This window comes from Micromys minutus, assembly GCF_963924665.1.
Source record: "Micromys minutus genome assembly, chromosome: 9".
Taxonomy (NCBI): domain Eukaryota; kingdom Metazoa; phylum Chordata; class Mammalia; order Rodentia; family Muridae; genus Micromys; species Micromys minutus.
Window position 1 is genome coordinate 28346666 of NC_137978.1, and position 19907 is coordinate 28366572.

General features: G+C 43.7%; 1 protein-coding gene across 1 annotated transcript in view; it reads left to right on the forward strand.

The window, feature by feature from the left end:
• Window positions 1-15561, forward strand: part of LOC308424134 (calreticulin-like) — a gene marked incomplete at its 5' end in the record, with an annotated part of 32854 nt that extends 17293 nt beyond the window's left edge. The window contains 7 exons of the mRNA XM_080921028.1: window positions 1787-1990; window positions 5362-5456; window positions 6945-7154; window positions 7598-7711; window positions 8687-8830; window positions 12861-12953; window positions 15285-15561. Of these exons, the coding sequence (XP_080777154.1) occupies window positions 1787-1990; window positions 5362-5456; window positions 6945-7154; window positions 7598-7711; window positions 8687-8830; window positions 12861-12953; window positions 15285-15518 (1094 nt within the window). The 3' untranslated portion in view covers window positions 15519-15561. The remainder of the gene's footprint in view (window positions 1-1786; window positions 1991-5361; window positions 5457-6944; window positions 7155-7597; window positions 7712-8686; window positions 8831-12860; window positions 12954-15284) is intronic.
• Between the last annotated feature and the right edge of the window lie 4346 nt (window positions 15562-19907).

Genomic DNA, 19907 nt, shown 5'->3' on the forward strand with positions numbered 1-19907 from the left:
GCAGTTCCGGGGACACTGGTGTCTTGGTACCGCAGTTCAGGCAGTCTGGGCTGCCTCGTTTCCTTACAGTCTGGCTTCTTGGTCCATTCCCCTGCATCCCTTACTCTGAAACCCCGGGGTTGTCAGGAAGGACACAGCGGTGACAGTGAGACTGACAGAGACTCAGAACTTAGCCTTCTGCAATCTGTTCTTTCCTTCCTGGCTCTTATAGCCCCTTAGAGGCCAGATACATTTTAAAATGCAGACGGCTCCCAGCATGCTGTCAGAAGTGAAAGTGTTTACCACAGAGCTTGATGTTCAAGAAATGCTCGAAACCTTGTCTGAATAAGGTCCTGTGCTCCTTTTCCTAATTTAGCATGTTTTAAAGACAGGGTCTTGATTAACTTAAATTGGCCCTGAACTACCTATCCCCTGCCTCCACCTCCCAAGGTTACAGGTATATGTCACCACATCCAGCCTCATTTAACACGTAAAGATTAGTTCCACATCTGTCACTTGTGATTACACAATCACAATTCCTTAGCAAGGATCTCTCTATTTGATCACTGCATGTGGTTGGCCTAGAAAAGCTCTGGGGGCCCTGACAGCTCCGATATTCACTGGAGGTTGGAGGCTCTGCACTGACAAATGGTTTAGTGATCTCTGTCATGTGAAACCATCTCAACAACAACGTGATGAGTCTGGTATAGCTTTGCATTGTCACTGTGAGGGTTGAGTACACACACCTGTGTGAATAGAAAACTATCTAGTAGAGGTAAATGCTAAGGGCTTGGGGACTGACACTGGGTAAGAGTGCTTGCCGAACAAGAGTGACGACCCGAGTTCAAATCCCTAGAACCAAGGCTGGAGATGTAACTCAGCAGTTAAGAGCACTGGCTGATCTGCCAGAGGACCCAGGTTTCCAGCACCCACATGGCAACTCACAACCACCTGTGACCTCCAGTCCTAGGTGGTCCATTGCCCTTTTCTGACATCTGCAGGCACTATATTCATGTGGTACATAGGCAAAAATATAGACAGAATACCTATACACTGATAAAACTAATAAATAACCCCCAGCACCCAGATAAAAAGCTGAATGGCTGTGTACTCCTGTAACTCTGGTGTCAGGGTAGGTGTTGGGGCAGAGATGGGAGGATCGTTGGGCTTAGTGGCTGCTAGTGCTAAGTTCAGTGAGAGACCCTTTCTCAAAGCAATAAGGAAGAGAAAGCAAGGCAAATGGTATCTCCCTCTGGCTTGTGTATCCGGAAGCATGCACACACAACGAACACTCGATTTTTACAAAAGAGATAAATTATTTAGAGATTGGAATATTCAGGGAACTATAGCAACAATTATTATTTTTAATCATTGTTTAGTGATAGTCTGTGACCCTCAGACACTGCAGAACCTTATTCTGCCCAGCCAGCCTCAGCCAGGCAGGGCCTTGGCTTATAAGGCTGCAGAATTGATGCTGAAGTGTCTCTAGAAAATAAGTGACATTGTGATCCGAAAGAACGTACCAATGCGGCTATAAATTCCAGTCGGGTTCCTTCTTTGCCTTGCAGCTTACGCAGATCACTTTCCCTCCCCCATGACTCAGCCTCCTAACTTATTAAATGGGCATAGTGCCCATTTCTCAGGGCTGCTCAGAGGCTCGGATGAGAAAATATCATAAAGCTCCATGCACAGCTCCTGGGGCCCCATGTGTGTGAGGAAACATGAGAACTTGGTTAAGTCAAATACTGGGGCCTCTCTGGGGACTTTGGGGGGAACTTCGGGCTGAACCCTCTGCACTTTCTCTCAGGTCTCCAGACCACAGAAGATGCCAAGTTCTACGCCCTTTCTGCCAGGTTTAAGCCATTCAGCAATGAGAATGAGACCTTGGTGGTTCAGTTTTCAGTAAAACATGAGCAGGGCATCGATTGCGGCGGTGGGTATGTGAAACTCTTTCCTGCCACACTGGACCAGGAGGATATGCACTCAGAATCCCAGTATTACATCATGTTCGGTAAGCTCCCTGGGAGCGGTTGTTCTCAGCCCCTTGGGATTTGTATAGGAATCACTGTGGTGGCTAAAAAGACCTGGAATGGACAGTTTGTAACTCAATGGTTCCATATCCCTTGTGCCGTAGGACTCTCTAGAGACTTGACAAGATGACATCTCTAAACCAGAATGATAGTATAAATAGACCGATGGGGGGGGGGGGCATATGGTCCCGGAAAGTCTGTAGTACATGGAGACAGCCCAATTCTCAGGAGATGCGCAGGCCTGCAGTAAGGCACTGCACTAGGCCTCCGAGAAAAAGACACCCAAGGTCAGGGAAATGACCTTCTGCAAGCATCTGAATGCCCAGAGTGTGACATCTGTAAGTAGGTCTTCTTGAGGAGATCCAGCTTTTAGCCACAACCAAATTGAATTCAGTTTCAACATGATATTGAAAACTCAGCAGACATCAAGCATTCCAACTTCTAGAAGATGGGTTAGACTAAAGTTTTGTACAAATCCAGCGAGAGGGTTGGACAGCAGGTACTAACGTGCCCTTAATTCTTTTTAGACACTTCCTTTCCCTGGCAGCCTTAGCTAGCTCCGCTCCCCTCTTCCACCCCTTCTCCTCTCCTCCCCTCCCATCCTCTTTTGTCCCCCTTTCTCCTCTTCAGTCCTTCCCTCTCATCCTCTCCCCTCCCCTTCTCCCTCTTCCCTTCCCCTCTCTTCTTCTTCCCTTCCCCCACCTGCTCTTAGTTCTTTTTCAAATCCTCCTCTTCAGCTCATTGCCCCCTTTTAAAATCTGCACCCTCTATTTTTTTAAAATTTACATTGTTTTGGCCTCCCAAGTGTTGGGATTATGGGTGCAGGCCTCCATACCTGCTTCCAATCCTACTCTCTTTAAAATTTATTTATTTGTTTTACGTATGAGTACACTGTGGCTGTCTTCAGACACACCAGAAGAGGGCATCAGATCCCATTACAGAGGATTGCGAGCCACCATGTGGGTGCTGGGAATCGAAGTCAGGACCTCTGCAAGAGCAGCCAGTGCTCTTAACTGCTGAGCCACCTCTCCAGCCTCGGTCCTTTCCTTTCTTATGCAGAGTAACATTGGGGTGTGTAAAGTGTGTCTGTTCCAGCATCTTCGTATTTTCTTCAGACTCTGTACCACGTATTACTATCTCTGTTGTGAAGGAAATTGAGGCAAGAAATTTGCTCAGGGTAAGTAGAAAGTCAGAATTTGAGTCAGTGTGTCTATAAAGCCTATGTCTTCTTCCTTAAAGAAGTTGGATACATTTTTAAAGAGCAGAACAAAATCTATATTCTTAAAAAGTATTGAGCCAGACTGGAGAGATGGCTCAGCAGTGAGGAGCACTGGCTGCTTGTCCTGAGGGCCCAGGTTTGATCCCCAAAACTCACATGACCGCTCACAGCCTTCTCCAGTTCCAGGGGAGACAACTCCCTCTTTTCTGGCCTCCATTGGTACCAGGCACATAAGCGGTGCATAGGAATATATGCAGACAAAACACCCATACACATAATAAAATAAACATAAAAATAAAAATTTAATTTGAAAAGGGTATTGAACCAAGTGTTATGTGCTACGTACCAATATCCAGGGGCAGAAGCAGGAGGATTGCTAGGAATTTGAGGCCAGCCTGTCTACATATCACCTGAACACACAGCCTTTCCACAGTTCATGACCTGTGTATTCACCGTTCCCATCTCATGGCCTAGGCCAGCCCCCCATCCCCCCTTTACTCCTTGATCCCACCTTCTCCCCAAGTTACATGGAATCTCTCTCCCTAGGCTGTGAGCTACTGGAGGTCTGAAGATATACCTCAAAGCCTAGCACCAAGCATGAGCCCCTAAATGCCTGTGGTAACTATGGAGTGCTTGAGTAAGTCCCAGGGACTTGGTCTTTCATTCGGCTGGTGACACAGCCAAGGCACTGAGTATCTTTATAAAGATTTGGATAAAAGTATTGATGAGGAGCTGCTGTGAGATCATAAGAGACAGCCTAATTGAATACAACTGGGGGCTTTTTGAAGGAGGTATTAATTACTCCTTAAGGAGTGAATTTGATTTTACTAGGAGGAGGAGAGCTTGTAATGAGGGCAAAATCAACAGTGTGTGAACGCTCGGGCATAAATTCAAACATATGGTAGATTAAGGAGAAGATTAATGTGGGTGGAGTACAGGGTGAGTGTATGTGTTGTGTTGTGAGTTTATGTACAGTGTGGTATGTGTGTGCACATGTATGTGTGAATGTGTTCCATACTTACTATTAGCTGAAAGGCTGGGAAGCTCTGTGTGAGTTCTGAGTATGTGAGTACATTCGAGTAATAACAAAAGTCTCAGACCCCTCTGGACTCCCCAGTTCCCACCCACAGTTCTCACTAGAACTGTCACAAAGCAGAAGGGGTCACAGGCTCTGTTACTTGGTGGGCATGGCTTTGAATACTTGCAAGGCATCTTACCAGATCTTTGGCAAGCTGCTTGGCTTTTTTGAGCCACCCCATCTAAGGTGAGATGGTAATGCTTATTTGTTAGAATTCGTGCCCTGCTGTACTGGCTAGTTTGGTGTGCCAACTTGACACAAGCTAGAGTCATCAGAGAGGAAGGAGCCTCAGTTGAGGAAATGCCTCCATAAGATTCAGCTGTGAGGCATTTTCTCAATTGGTGATCAATGGGCCCAGCTCGTTGTGGGTGGGGCCATCCCTGTATTGGTAGTCCTGAGTTCTATAAGAAATCAGGCCAAGCAAGCCATGTGGAGCAAGATATTAAGCAGCACCCCTTCATGGCTTCTGCATCCACTCCTTCCTCTAGGTTCCAGCCTTGGTTAAGTTCCTGTCCTGACTTTCTTTAGTGATGAACAGCAATATGGAGTGTAAACCAAATAAACCCTTCCTTCCCAGTTTGCTTTTTGGTCATGGTGTTTCATCACAGCAATAGAAGCCCTAGCTAAGATACCTGGCTTCAGAGGGCTTCCAGTTGGTTTGGTCACGGAGCCCTGGCAGGCGATTAGAGGAAGAAAAGTGAGTTACATCTCTCAACTCAAAGCCTGCTTCTTTCCTGTTGTGCCCTGCTCCCAGACTCTCTCTCACCAGTCCTGTCCCCTTTGCTGCTGGTGCCCATGAGAATCACTGTATCTTTCCTTCTCTCAAAGTCTTGTTTTCCCCTTTGTTTAAAAAAAAAAAAAAAACAAAAACAAAAACAAAAAAAAAAACAAACAAAAAAAAAAAACACTTCTCAAACAATCCTGACTTTGAGTGTGGCATCTGTCTCTTTCTGGAACCAAGGGTATGCAGGCTGCATCTGTCTTGGGTCTTGACCTCAGACTGGGCACACTGCCTGAAATAGATGTGAAATCATGCTCTGGGGTTTAATTTCCAGGCCCAGACATCTGTGGCTTTGGCAACAACAGACTACAGGTCATCCTTTATCACAAAGGGAAATACCATGAGAACAACAAGACCCTCAAGTGCAGGGTGAGTATGTGGATTAGTCCTCAGCCTAGAGCAAAAGATTATGTTCTTTTAAATTCTATTTATTTTATATGTATGATTATTTTGCTATATGTATGTTTGTATACCACATATGTGCCCGGTGCCATAAGAATAAGATGTCAGAGCCCCTATACCAGAGTTACAGATTATTGTGAGCTGTCATATGGGTGATGGGAGTTTAACCCAGGATCTCTGGAAGAGAAGTCAGTGCTCTAAACTACTGAACCATCTCTCCAGCCCCAGGAAAAAAATATTTAATATATGGTATCTCACTTTTTCCTTATATAACTTCACCAATTAAATATTATTTTCTACAGATTAAGTAGACCTAGAGATGTGCTATATATTGTAAGGAGTTTAATACTGGGATTTAATATAGTACAATATCTGATGTGGCATAGTTACTCATTGTTAGATATTGGGGTGAGGATCAGGAATGCTATGCTTGATGAGATGGACTGGCTCAGTTTCCCTCAGTAATGAAAAGTTAGAAGCATCTAGATTAGCTAGAAGATAGTAGGTGTGTGTTCAGTCAACAGTCCTAACAGGTCTTATTAACCAAATGTTAATTCTGTCTTGGGCCTTGAATATGGGATTGATTCTGCCAGACAGGGCTTTTCAAGAAACCAGACTCACAGTAAAGCCTAACACAGTGATCTGTGCCTCTAATCTCAGCTATTTTGAAGGCTGAGGTGAAGAGGTTGGAAGTTCAATGCTAACCTGGGAAATTTAGCCAGATCTTCCCAAATCAGGACAAAAATTTCACAATAGAGTAAAGATAAGAGTCAAGCAAAGGCGGGTGACTGCCTACGTGACACTGGAGCAGAGAAGGGGACTCCTCCCTAACCTAGAGACTTCGGTAGGAATTGCTTCCCAGAGAAGTCTTCCTTAGTGCTGAAAGAGGAGTATGTTCTAGAAAAGGAGTGTGACAGTTTTACAGAGAAATGAATTCCTGGACGAGCAGTCTGCATGAGGAAAGTCAAGGAGCAGAAAGAAACCAAGGCACAGCATGAGGTCTGATACAGCTGAGCACAAGAGAAAGGCAGGAACAGAGTCTAGTAAAGCCGGTAAAGCCAGGGCCATTGGACCTTGTGTTGAAGTCTAGGCCTTCCTGATCAGCCCTCTACACAGGACTGGATGTGCTGAATCTTCCTCTGGCATGAGCCTCAGCCTATAAGCTTAGGCACAATAAGAGAAATCATATATGACCCTTACTGTTGAGAAGCTCACAGTTTAGTAGGACAGACAGAAAACAAGATAGAACAGAGATTAACCAGAGCTTCAGAAGGGTAAGGATTAGAGGATGGGGGAGGGACCAAAGAGTGAGAGGAAGGATGAGCCTAGAATCCCTGCCAGTGTGTTGACTAGAAGAAGGGGAGAAGGGATGTGGTAAAGTGGGAGGGGTCATTCAGGCAACCGTCTGAGGTCTACAATAGTCCTATACTGAAATAGTGCCCATTCCCTTTATAGATTAATAAAGACACTCACCTGTACACACTGATCCTTCGACCAAATGCTACTTATGAGGTTAAAATTGACAACCAGAAGGTGACAAGTGGAGGACTGGAAGATGACTGGGACTTCTTGCCTCCCAGGAAAATAAAAGACCCCTACGCCAGGAAACCAAGGAAGTGGGATGAACGGCAACAGATAGAGGATCCTGAAGATAAGAAACCCGAGGTCAGAGGGAGTTTATCGGGGAAACTAACCTCAGGGAGAAGAAGGTACAGTCAGGACATTAAAGCAGATGATTAAGTCAAGTGTCTGGGTTGATGGCGCCACGAGAAAAATGAGGGTCTGAGTTCAAGCCAGGTCCAGGGGGCATGCTCTGGGTAGCAAGACTACAGGTAAAGACTGTGTGGGCGCAAATCACATACAAACCATAGCAGCTCGCATAACTGAGGGCAGGGCGAGGTCAGAGACAAGGATAATACCCATGTGAAATGAGTTTAAAGTACTCAAGAATGATGGCAAACCCGGGGTAGGGTCTGTCCTGCACTGGGCCATCACACACTGGAGCAGGAGGGCAGGGAGGTTAGGGAGCTAACTCCCCCTGTTTGTACTTGAGTCCCCAGTTTCCTCCTACATTATGTCTATCTTCATGAAGGAACACTTTGTTTTAGGACTGGGAGGACTCTGAATTCATCCCAGACCCAGATGCCAAGAAACCGGAAGACTGGAGCGAGGCAATGGACGGAGTGTGGGAAGGGCCACTGATACCAAACGTCAAGTACAAGGTGAGGAGCCTGTCTTTTCCAAGAGAGATCAGGTGCGAATTCTAACCTATAAAACCCATACAAACCAGGTGCATGTATGTATATCCTAACTTACAAATTCTGACTTGTAAAACACAATTCCTAACCTTCGGGTTTGTAACCCTAGTCCCCCAGGAGGTTGAGGCAGGGAGATCGCAAGTTCAAGGACAGGCTGGGCTGTGCAGCAAGACCAAGTCTCAAAATAAAATAAAACAAAATAAAAACAAAGTAGAAATTCTGAGATCCCCTGTTCTTCCCCCTCTACCCTCTGAATAGGACACTGGCTACATCGGAGCCCTGTTCTTAGTCTCTTCCTACTTATCAGGTGGGGAGGGCTGGTAAAGCCAGCGCTAAGAGGGAATGGTTCAGGCAGGCTTGGGCAAGGAGCTTGTCCGGAGCTGGGAAAAGCTGCCAGTTAAAGGAACATGATGCAAACAGGAAATGGTCTAGGACTCAGCAATTGAATGTCTCACAAGCAGGCTAGAAGGTCAAAGAGTGGGATCTGCGTGAATCCGAGGTATTTAAGGAGAGAACTTCATTTCAAGGGTCTCATGTCAGAAGCAAGAACTAAAGGAATCATCCAGCAAGTGGTCCAGCAATGACTGGAGCAGGATTTTATCTGGCCACAGTTTCCTGCACTGTACAGGAGAAAGAGAACAGCCCAAGTGCCACAATACTTAGACAGTGTTCTCCAAGAAGCCATGTTTTCATAACTTCATGGATATGCCTGTTCAGAGAGAGGGCCAGACCAGAGTGGGCCCCTACCATGTTGTTTCAATCCCAGTGGGTGGAAAAAGGAACTGGGAAGAGTCTTATGCCTTTACTCCAAGAAAGTGAGAATTCAAAGAGGCTGGTGCACAACTCTTTGTAAATTGATTGATGCTTTTTGATTGTGTGATATTAGAAGAATGGAAAATTATTACTCACATGTCCACTCTTGGTCGGTTTTCTGTTTAGGGAGAATGGAAACCTCGGATCATTGACAATCCCAATTACCAGGGGGAGTGGATTCACCCAGAGATAGACAACCCCAAATACAGGCCCGACCCCACCATTTGTCGCTATCACAATATCAGCGTCCTTGGCCTGGATCTTTGGCAGGTAAAGCACCTGGGCTCATAGCCCTGACCAGTGGTCCTTGGAGCTCCTACGAAGTAGAAGAGGCAAGCCCCAGCCTGGAAGTTACAGACTTGAATAAATCTTGATCTTTCCAAACCTTAAGCAACTCTATTCTAAAGTGGGAGTATTATTTATTCTCGAGTTTTACTTAGTCCTTCTACAGCCACTGTATTAAGGACTTTGCACATACACTGACTTTTCACCATATACCTAATTATCAACCTCAAAAGAAGGCTCAAAAAAGTTGAATAATTTTCCTGAAGATATGCATCTGGTAATGGAAGCAGAAAATTTGGGCCTGAGTGCTATTCTTTCTTCACCAGACCTATTCCAGTGTAGATTAATACTTCTGATACCTTTGCTGAGCTTGTGTGGTTCCTTTGGGTGTCTCGTTTTGTGATAAGGTCTCATGTAGTCTAGACTGGCCTCTAACTTGCTGTGCAGCTGAGATAACCTTGAGCTTCTGGCCCTACCACCTCCACCTCTAACTGTTCACTCACCAAAGCTCCTGCCACAGGCACCCCATGTTTTACTTTCCTAGTTTCTTTATTCGTTTCCTGTTTTATTTTTTTCTCACTTTCTCAGTTTTCTGACTTCGGGAGGTCAGTATAGGAATGGAATGAAGATGCCGGGGAGGTTTTCAGAAGGGCAGGAAGAAGGAAGGGGCAGCATGTTCCCTTCCTTCCTGGCTTATCTGGAAAACCAGGATACAAGCCATGCACATTTGTATTGCTACCTCTTTCTTTGTTAGGTTGTTCCCTTTGAATAAATTAGAACACTCTACATCATATAAATAGATATATCCATATTAATGTGCATACTCTTTACTTAAAAAATAATGTGTGTGTGTGTGTGTGTAATTCTGCACAATGCTGACATCATCCTCACAGGCTTTTTTTTTTTTTTTTTTACTTATAATTTCTAGTTAGGTCTGACTCCTCGATCATACTTCTCTTCACTCAGCTAACCAGAACATCCAGTTAAAAACAGAATCCTTGTATCTAATAGAAAGAGCCAACTGACTGTGCACGGATAGCAACATTCTTGACCTGCCCCTCTAGCCTCGAGTTTACAGCAGAGATGCTCTGCCATCCCCGAGATGCTCTGCTATCCCAATTGCCTTTTTTATCCTGCCTCTGTTCTGGATGACCAGCCCAGTCCTTGACACTTCCTGTTTCCTATTCTGATGCCTCCAAACCCAGTCTGTTGCATCCCGCCCCCCACCCCCACTGCCTCCACTTGGAAGTGATTGCATTCTGAGGTCAGTTCAAGACCAAAGCTGGGAGGAGATCTTTTGTATCTGGGATTCTTTGAAGGGACAATAACATAAACTGCAATGAGTTTAATGCAAAGTACATAGATATTCTCACATCAGGTGATCTGGACCACAGCCCTTCAAGGCAAGGAGGGTAGGACTTGCAGGGAGCAAACCCAGGGCCTTACTTGTTAGGCAAGTGCTGTACCACTGAGCTAAGCCCATGTCCTTACTTCGATCTTACTAATGAGATGTAGTTAGGGATCAGGGATGTAGGTTAACTCATAGCTAAATACATGTATTCCTTTTTTATTTTAATTTAAAGTTTTATTTTTGTAAGTGCAGTGTATGTGTGTATACAGTATATGTGTGTATGGTACTCTAGCCCATACATAGGCCAGAGATTGACATCTGGATATGTTGTTCTTCAACCTTTTGTTTATCTTACTTTTTGAGACTGGTTTTCTCACTGAACCTGGATCTTTCTGTTTTCTTTAGACTGGCTGTCCAGTGAGTCCACCTGTCTGTGTGTCTGTCTTTCTGGGTTGGCATTACAGACCTGGGCCATGATGCCCAACTCTGCATAGATGCTGGAGGATCCAAACTCAGGTCCATATAAACACTTTATCCTCAGCCATCTCTCTAGCCCCCTACCCTTGCCACTTTATGACCCAGAACTTCCAATTAGTTAACTTACGAAAATATCTTCAGACTTTGTGTTTTACAATAAGATCCAATTCTTTCTCACACGATCTTTTCTCTTAATTATGAGACTACTGCAGGGGAAGTGTGTTTCCTCCCATTTGCATTTTTCCATAACAATTTGTAAGCACAGATGGGTGATAAATAGATCAAAGTCAGCGTAAGACCAAGCATTAGGAGGCAGGGCTGGCACGCTCATAATCCAGGAATTTGATAAGGTAGAGAGGGAACAGAGGTCACTGAAGAGGACAAGGAGAAGATGAGCAAGCCAACAAACGGGCAGCTTTCTAAGCGAAACTGCAGATAACTCAAAAGAAAAAAAAAATCCAAAATGTCTCATTGTTGAAAAGTGAATTTTATAAGCCAACTTAAAAATGCATGACTTTGAGCAAACTAAACATTCTGCTCTCCCATGCCCATTTGTCGTTTGTTTTTCTGCTGTTTTAAACAATGATTTATTTTATTTTTGTTTTCTTGAGACAGGGTCTCATTATTTAGCTCTGGCTGTCCTGGATTTCGCAATATAGACAAGACTGGCCTCGAACTCACAGAGATTAACCTGCCCCTACCTCCCAAATTCTGGGACTAAAAATGTGCACCATTGTGCTTAGCTTAACAACAATTTAGTCAACATATTGGTGACATTTTATTTAAAAAAATCACAGATTGGCTACTTTTTGGTTCTTTGAAACACATCCAGATATGGAAAACTTAAAATCATCGTCTATTAAATGACAGCCACTAGACACTGTGCTTTGGATACAGTAGTTTTAATTTTCACGACACTGCTATAGAGAGTTATTATTTTCCATGGTTCACATTATTCCTTAATATTATTATTATTTATTACTATTTTGGGATAGCTTTACTGTCTCACCCTGGCTGTCCTGGAAATCACTAGGTAGACCAAGCTTGCCTTGAGCTCACAGAGTCCACTTGCCTCCTGCCTCCTGCCTCCTGCCTCCTGCCTCCCAAGTGTTGGTATCAAAGAAGTATGTACCATACCCCTCATCATCACATTGTAGACAGGGTCTCAGGTAGCCCAGTTGATATCAAACTCTCTGTGTAGTTGGGGAGGACCCTGATCTCCTTGTCCTGCTTTAATCATTGCCCCCCAGTCCTGGGATTACAAGCATGAACCATCACATCTGGCTTCCTTGATTTACTTCTGAGAGTAACTCAGAGGGTTGAGTAACTTGGCTACTGTCATAAAACTAGAACGTAGCTGAGCTGGTCTGTTCACGTTTGTGTCTTGTGCTCCTTTCTATTGTATTCCTTTGTCATGAAAAACACAAACTCTTATAAAGCACAAACCTAACCTTTTAGACACAAGTAATACATGTTTGTTTTGTTTTTGAGACAGTTCGATGTACTATTACAGAAAGAGTTTGAAGTGAGCTTCTGGAACTTGATATCCCCCACATGCTGGGGTTATAAGTATAAACCACTATACATGGCTTCTTAACACACTTAACAAAAATAGAGGAAGGGGATGGAGAAGTGACTCCGCAGTTGTCAACACTTATCAACCTGCTCTTGAGAGGACCCTGGTCCTGTTAAAAGCACCCATCTAGTGGTTCACAATATTTTGTAACTCAATACCCTCTGGACCCCTTCACACATGTGGTGAACATAAACTGACACAGGCACCCAAATATCCAAATAAATGAGGCAAATCGTTTTGGTGAGTGTGTGTGTGTGTGTGTGTGTGTGTGTGTGTGTGTGTATCTGTGTCTGTGAGTGTGTGTGTGTGTATCCAGAAGAAAACATCAAGGCCCTATTCTATCACTTTCTACTTTATTCTCTTGAGACAGGGCTTCTCACTGAACCTGGGGCCAGGCTGGCAGCCATCAAGCTCCTGAGATCCTCCTGTCTCTGCCCCAAACATCATTGTGGCTTATAAGGCTCTCTCATAGCCACATACATTTCCCATTAGTGCCAGGAATCCCAAGTTAGGTCTTCATGCTTACACAGCAGTTTCTCTTGCCCAGCAAGCCATCCCTCTAGACCCCTAGAAACCTACCTGTAATACTCTCCCACTTTCCATTTCAACAGGTGAAATCAGGCAGCATCTTTGACAATTTCCTTCTAACCAATGATGAAGACTTTGCTGAAGAGGTTGGAAATATGACCTGGGGATTAAGAAAGGTGAGATGTTTCTTCACCCTGAATTCCAGATGCCTGATTCTGCCATTTGCAAAATCAAGACTCACAGTGATTATTCCAATTCTGGTCACTTGGGCTCGAGAGACAGAGAATTCACAGTCACTGGTCTTCAGCTCTATATTTGTTACCTGAGCACTTTGCAAAACGTATCTCACGTGGTCCTTAATGTGACCTTGCAATAGAGATACTATTCCATTTCTTAATGGAAACTAAGATTTAGAAGCTAAACTGCCCAAGGTCACACACACATATGTGTCTTTAGAGGGAGCCACTCAGCCCACCTCAGCGAATTTGGACTCCAGAGGAAGCAGCAGTACTGTTTACCAGCTCCTTCCTTCCCACAACCATTTTATGTGTGGAGTGATATTTGGGACAATGGCTTCATGAGGAAGATACCCTGCTTCCAGATATCCTGTCTCTGCAGGAAGGTCAATTCAAGTAGGTTTATAGCCAGCGTTTAATAGTTCAGCGGGAAGCTTAGGTACTAGCAAAGCATAGACGGAGTAAAACCAAAAACCACAACCTTGCCCCTGCCTGCTCTGAGCTGCAGAAATGGCTCCACAGATAAACCATTTGTTATGCAGGCTTGAGAATCAGAGTTGGAATCCCAGAACCCACACAGAAGCCATATGTGTTTGTGGGGGACAAGTTTGCTAGGCAAGTGTTCTACCATCGAGCTATACCCTAGAAATCTTTTTACTTTATATTTTAAGACAGGGTTCTACAAAGTTACCCAGACTGGCCTTAACTCACTCTGTAGCCAAGGCTGGCCTTGAACATGTATTCTTTGTCTTTGACCTACTAAGTAGCTGAGATTCAGGCCTATGGCACCAGACCTTCTCTGCAGATCTAACTGAAGCTATTCAGCTTGTAGCGTTTGCCTTTATCCTCTAGGCTATTTTGTTGACCCTGTGTCCAGCTTTAAAGATACTTTTTAGTCTAGTTTTGTCTTGCTTTACTTTAGTGTTACCATCATTTTCTTGTGATACAAGAGAACTAACATAGAGCTTTGTTCTTATTAGACACTCACTCCATTACTGAGCCTCTCCCCAACCCTCTGATACTGTTATGTCATTATTATTTATTAATTAGAAACGTGAATGTTTTTAGGTGGATGGTTTAAGTTCAAGTCCAGGCTCCATCCTTGACTAGCTATATGAACTTGGTCTATTCATTTAATCTTTCGATTGGGACTAATGGTAGCATCATCTTTTGAGTTTCTAACACCTCGAATGTGTTCAATACATGGTAGCTATTAAATTATATATTTACTTGGTAAGAACCTGTTTGCCACAGCAGTTGTTGGAGACATGGCAACAAATTAAAATTGAAACGCTTGTATCTTGATAGGGCTTGTGTTCAGTTTGTGGAAAGCACAGTGTAGACCATCCATTTGAGCGGGTTGTGGTGATACAACTACTGTAGTCCCCACAGGGAGGGGGAGGCAGAGACAGGGGGATCTCTTTGAGTTAGAGCCCAGCCTGACTACAGAGTGAGTTCCAGGACAGCTGGGGCTCCATAGAGAGACCTTGTCTCAAGAACAAAATACACAAGTGAATAAACGAGAAAAAGTCCCAAACATTAGCTACCTCATATAGAAGGTGGGAATGTGTGACTTTATGCGTCACTCTGAGGAATGCGACAACACGTGGGAGGTTCAGCCTATGGCGGGCAATGACATAGCTGTCTAGTAATAGATGGTGAGTTGATTTATTTTACTGTATTACTTAATTTTAAAAATGAAATGACTCTTAATTTTTTTATTACATTTACTTATGACATTTATTATAATGTTACATGTTATTAGGTATGAGTGCATGCACGCACATGCCACAGCACTGAGGGTCAGAGGGCAATTTGTGCCATTCTTTCTCTCTTCTGCCATATGAGTCTCGGGGATCAAAATCAGGTCACCGGGCTTGGTGTCAAGCACTTTCACCTTTACCCGTCTTGCCAGTCCACTTTATAGTTTTTAAATTGTTTGACTTTAGTTTTTATTTCATTTTGAGACAAGGTCTCAGGAAGCCCTTAAATTCTTTGTCTATCGGAGGATAACTTTGAACTCTTGATCCTACCCCCACCTCCCAGGTGCTAGGATTAGAACATTGCCTAGCTTTGAATCTATTTTATTTACGAATGAAATTCATCAACATCCAGACACAGATTGCTCTCCACCCCAGAGATACTGAAATTTATATGTAAATAAACACCACTGTAGAACTCTTGAAGTCAATGGTAAGGCAACAGATGTTTCTAAAATGAGCGATCTGTTTATATCATCTGTGAAACTTTGAAATTCCACATTTTAAACAGGATGTGGAGCAGCAGTGGAGAGAGCTATATGAGGAAATGGAGAAACAGAAGGAAGCAGAAGAGGCCAAGAAGAAGAGGGAAAAGCAGCAAGCCAGGCAAGAGGACATCTGGGGACTGGATGAGGAGGATGAGGAGGACAATGAAGAGGACGAGGAGGAGGAAGCAGAGGGAAGGCCCAAGCAGGAAGGCAGCACCCAAAAGGAAGCCCATTTTGATCAGAAAGATGAATTGTAACTGCAGAGACCATGGGTCTGGAGGAAGCAAGAGTCGGTGCTTAGAAAGGGAAATGGTTATAAGCTTAGCAAATTATGGGAAGTAAAATGACTCAGTCTTTATGGAGAAACTTTAGATTTATATTTCTACTCCCCTTCCCTGTTCTATGTACTTGTTGGTAGAAAAGGGATGATAATTTTATCTCACAAGGTGGCTGTAGGGACTGAATGAGGTAATATATGTAAAGTGCCCAAAGCAAATACATTATAAAAAAAAATGTCCTAGTTAAAACTACTATCATTATCATGGTGTTTATAAAATTAATTGTTGGTAAATAAGCTTCTACATAAACTTGGTTCTTTCAGTCGAACCCTATGCTCCTGGGGTTTTTCTTTTGTTTAAATATATGCATTTCTTAGTATTTACTGAGCAGTGTGAACAGTTGTACCCAATGTTTCCTCTTCTGAATGTATTGAGCACCTAAAGCCAAAATTAGAACATCCTTTGAACTTTGGAAAAACACTTCATGAAAGTCACTTTGTTTGTCTGCTGCTCTTGGCCTAATGTTTAAACAACTGTTACTTGTTTGTAAGTTTGCTTGTCTTATTTTTATCTTTTTTGTTCCACCGGCTCACTATCTTATTTGTTCCACCGGCTCACAGCATCATTATCTCTTGAGTTCTTTAGTTCTTTATAGATTAGAAAGCATTTTCCCACCAATTTGCAGTGTGCCTACAATGCAGCTATTCAAACTTACAGAGGTCACTGCAGAGATCATCGCTATCTTCATGTTACAGACACAGAAACTTGTTCAGGGTCAGTCAGTAAGGGGCTGGCCAGGGTCTGGTTCATCTGGTTGAAAAGCTTAGCCTTCTACTGCACCAGGCTATTTGAACAAGTATTTATTAGTATGGAATACAGACAGTAGGTAACCTGTTACATGGAAGAAATGTCCGTATGTCCTTTTGGTTTTTTTTTTTTTTAATGTGTGTGTGTGTGTGTGTGTGTGTGTGTGTGTGTGTGTGTGTGTGGTGTGTTTAAACCCAACATTTAAGGAACCAGTAAACTATAAACTATAAGTACAAATCAGGTACTCACTAAATATTCACTGGAAAGAATGAACTCCTATCCTCAACTACATAGAGACCTCAAGGCCAACCTGGACTAAGACCCTGTCTCAAAAAACAACTAAATGACAAAACAAAACAACCAACCCCCTCTGCCTATGCCTGCAGGTTTCAGAGACAACTCCATAAAGAGAGTAACTTTTGAGCCAGGTATTGAAGAACGCAGGAGAATGTAGACCAGATTTGCAGTTAAAGAACAAGCAGCCTGGATAACAGGAAGTGGAGTCAGAAGATCAGTGAGAGTGGCAGGAAGTTCTCCTTTCCTCCCTAGAGGCTTGGCTAGTCAGCTTGTTTTTGGTTTTCTTAGAAAAACTGAATGTTTAATTTTTAAAAGAATATCTTTTAATATATACATGGTACCTTAATCCCCATTTGAGACAGGTCCTGCTGCACTGACTGGCAGAAAATTTCTATGAAACATAGGCTGGCTTTGAACTTCCTCATACCTCAGCCTTTGAGCGCTGGAATCGCATGCATGCAAAAAGTGTTCCGCTCCTAAGAGTGGGTCTTGGATTTTTAGAATGTTCTACATTAGGAGACAGTCAGATGGGTAAAGGAGCTAACCTCCAAAATGTGAGTTTCATGTGGTAGAAAGAAAGATCTAACTCTTGTAAATTGTTTCTGACTTCCACACACATGCAGCGTGTATACATATGAATTGATACATCTTTAAAGAAATAATTTTAAGTGGCAGTTGGGTGTGGAAAGATTAGCACACTGCCAGTTCACAGACTGTAGAGAAGCCCATAGCCGGGTGGGGTGGCCAAGGCACACTAACCCACAACAGGCAGTTTCAAAATAATATCAAGTTTTAAAGTATTATACACGAGCTGTTCTAGATCTCTCTGGCAATGCCTGATACCTAGCACATTGAGACGTCACTTTCGAGACAGCAGCCCAGACCCACAAGGGTGATGAGAGGAGCCTTTTGCAGCTAATTCTGTGGTACAAACTGCTTTTCTCCCAGTGAAGGAGTCAGGAGAGCACACAGAAGTCCCTCAGCATTACAGAGCACATGACACTTTCTTTGAGCAGTGAGAAAGGGGAGAGTCAAGAAACAAACAGCTCTCAGGGCTGTGGATGATTGACAAAGTGTGTACGTGAGGTGCACAGGACCCTAGTACTGGAAAAACTAAGGGGTGGGTCTCAGAGGTCTCATTACTTTATTTGGCTGCTTCTCATGAATAAAGTAAAAAATTAGGTTGTCCAAAGATGCCTAAAGCTAGGAACCTTAACAATGCAGTATTTGTTTTGTTCAGGGCTAACTCTTCCTAGAATTCCCTTTCCTGTTTGATCTGGCCTTGTACCGAGTAGTGAGGTTTCCCAAGATGGAGTCTCTGCCTGGCCTCTCTTTGGTTGTCAGTAAAGCAGTCCCATACCTGTCTTCCTCCTCTATGGAAATTACAAAATATGTGTGTCACAGAATGCTTCTTAAATGTAAATGTTTTATTTTATGCATATAGGTGTTTTACCTGTTCGGATATTTGTCCACCACTGTGTGCCTGGTGCAGGTAAAGCCCAGTAGAGGATATCAGATCCCTTGGAACTGGAGGTACAGATTATTGCGAGTTGCCATGTGTGTGCTGGGAATTGGACTGGGGTCCTCAGTGCTCATAGCTGCTGAACCATCTCTCCAGCCCATTCTGTGCTTTAAAAAGAGATTTTTGTATTGTGTTTGCATTCCCTAACTGTTCCCCCAAAGTTCTCAGCCTCTAGCCCAGCCTCTAGCTCAGCTGGCATCTCTGGGAAGAAGCAGAGGCAAGTGGGTGAGAAGGCCACAGAGGAAGTGGCAAGGCAGAAGGCAGCCTTCCCAAGAGCCCCTTGTTTCTAGGTCAGCTTCTGGCTGGTGTCAGGAAGAGTCAGACTCAGGGAGGCGTGGCAGGCAGACAACAGGAGCTCTGCATCCTCTTCATTCCTAGTGGAGCCTGGCCCATCATCCTTTGTGCACACAAGCATCTCTCCTCTGTGCAGTTCAGCTTACCTTCCAAGTCACCGCCTGTCTTTTCAGTTTATTTAACAACCTCTCAGCAAACTCAGCAGGAATCTGCTTCTTTCAGCAAGAATCTTGATCTCTTCTTCATCTTTACCTGCAAAGCCCCTTCCGGTTCTGGCCAGTCAGTGTGATCTGTTCATCCATTTCTATGCAGAGGACCCACCTGTTCAGCTGGTTCTTCTGTGATTTCCGAGTCTCCTTCAATCGTTGCCTTAGGACCCTCCTCTTCTCACTCCCTATCTGTCATTTATTTAACTTATAGACAGCATTTCTCTTGACAGCCCTGGCTAGCCTGAAATTTAAAATGTAGACCAACCTGGTCTGGAACCTACACAGATCCACCTTCCTCTGCTGGGACTAACAGTGTGTGTCATCACACCCCCATCCCTGCTTCTGTTGTCTAGCTTCTTTGAGTCACATTTGTCTCTTCGTTCTCAGTAACCTTTAGACTTCCTTCACTGCCATCAGCACATTTTCTGCTTCCTCAGACTCAGCCTCCTTCAAGGCAGGCTACCCGTCTCTGTCTACTTCCCTCTTAGAAACACTCAGCCCTCCCTCCTTCCATCTGGCTGCTGAGCTTGGATCTTGCACTCTGAGGTGGTGATCTGAGTGCAGCACCCTCCCCAACCCCACCATGTCCAGCGGCTTCTTCACCCAGGTTCTTGCCTGAGCTTGGTGTCACAGCTGCTTCCGCTAGAGCTTTTCTTCTGGACCCTAACATACTGGGCATGCGTGTGTGTGCAAACACAGACACGCGTGCGCGCGCGCACACACACACACACACACACATGAAAAAGAATTATTTTAAGGAAGAAAGCCCGATGTTCTCATCTCCCCCGACCTCGACACAGATGTGCAGTATTTCTTGTAGTTTTGTGCTCATTTGTTGATTGATTGGTTTGACTTTGTACCTGACACTTTATCATCTTTGGTCTCTGACAATGACACTGAAATTTAGTCTTTGACTTTTTCCTCCTTTCCTACATAGAGAACTAAATTTTGTTTAATATGGTGTCAGGTTTGTATATATTCTTTAAAAATGTGATTTTTGTTTTATATCAACATGTTTTATTTATGTGACATTTATTATGTGAAATTTATTTGTAAATTTCATTTTCTTATTTTAGATGTTTTCAATGAGCACTGTTTTATGAGAGTTTTTTAATTTTCAATTTTTTAAATTATTTTATATGTATGTGCATGATGTATTTGGGGGGTATATCACAGCAATGTATGTGGTTCCCAGCACCCCCATAGCTCCTCACAACTGTCACTCTAGTTTTAAGGGAT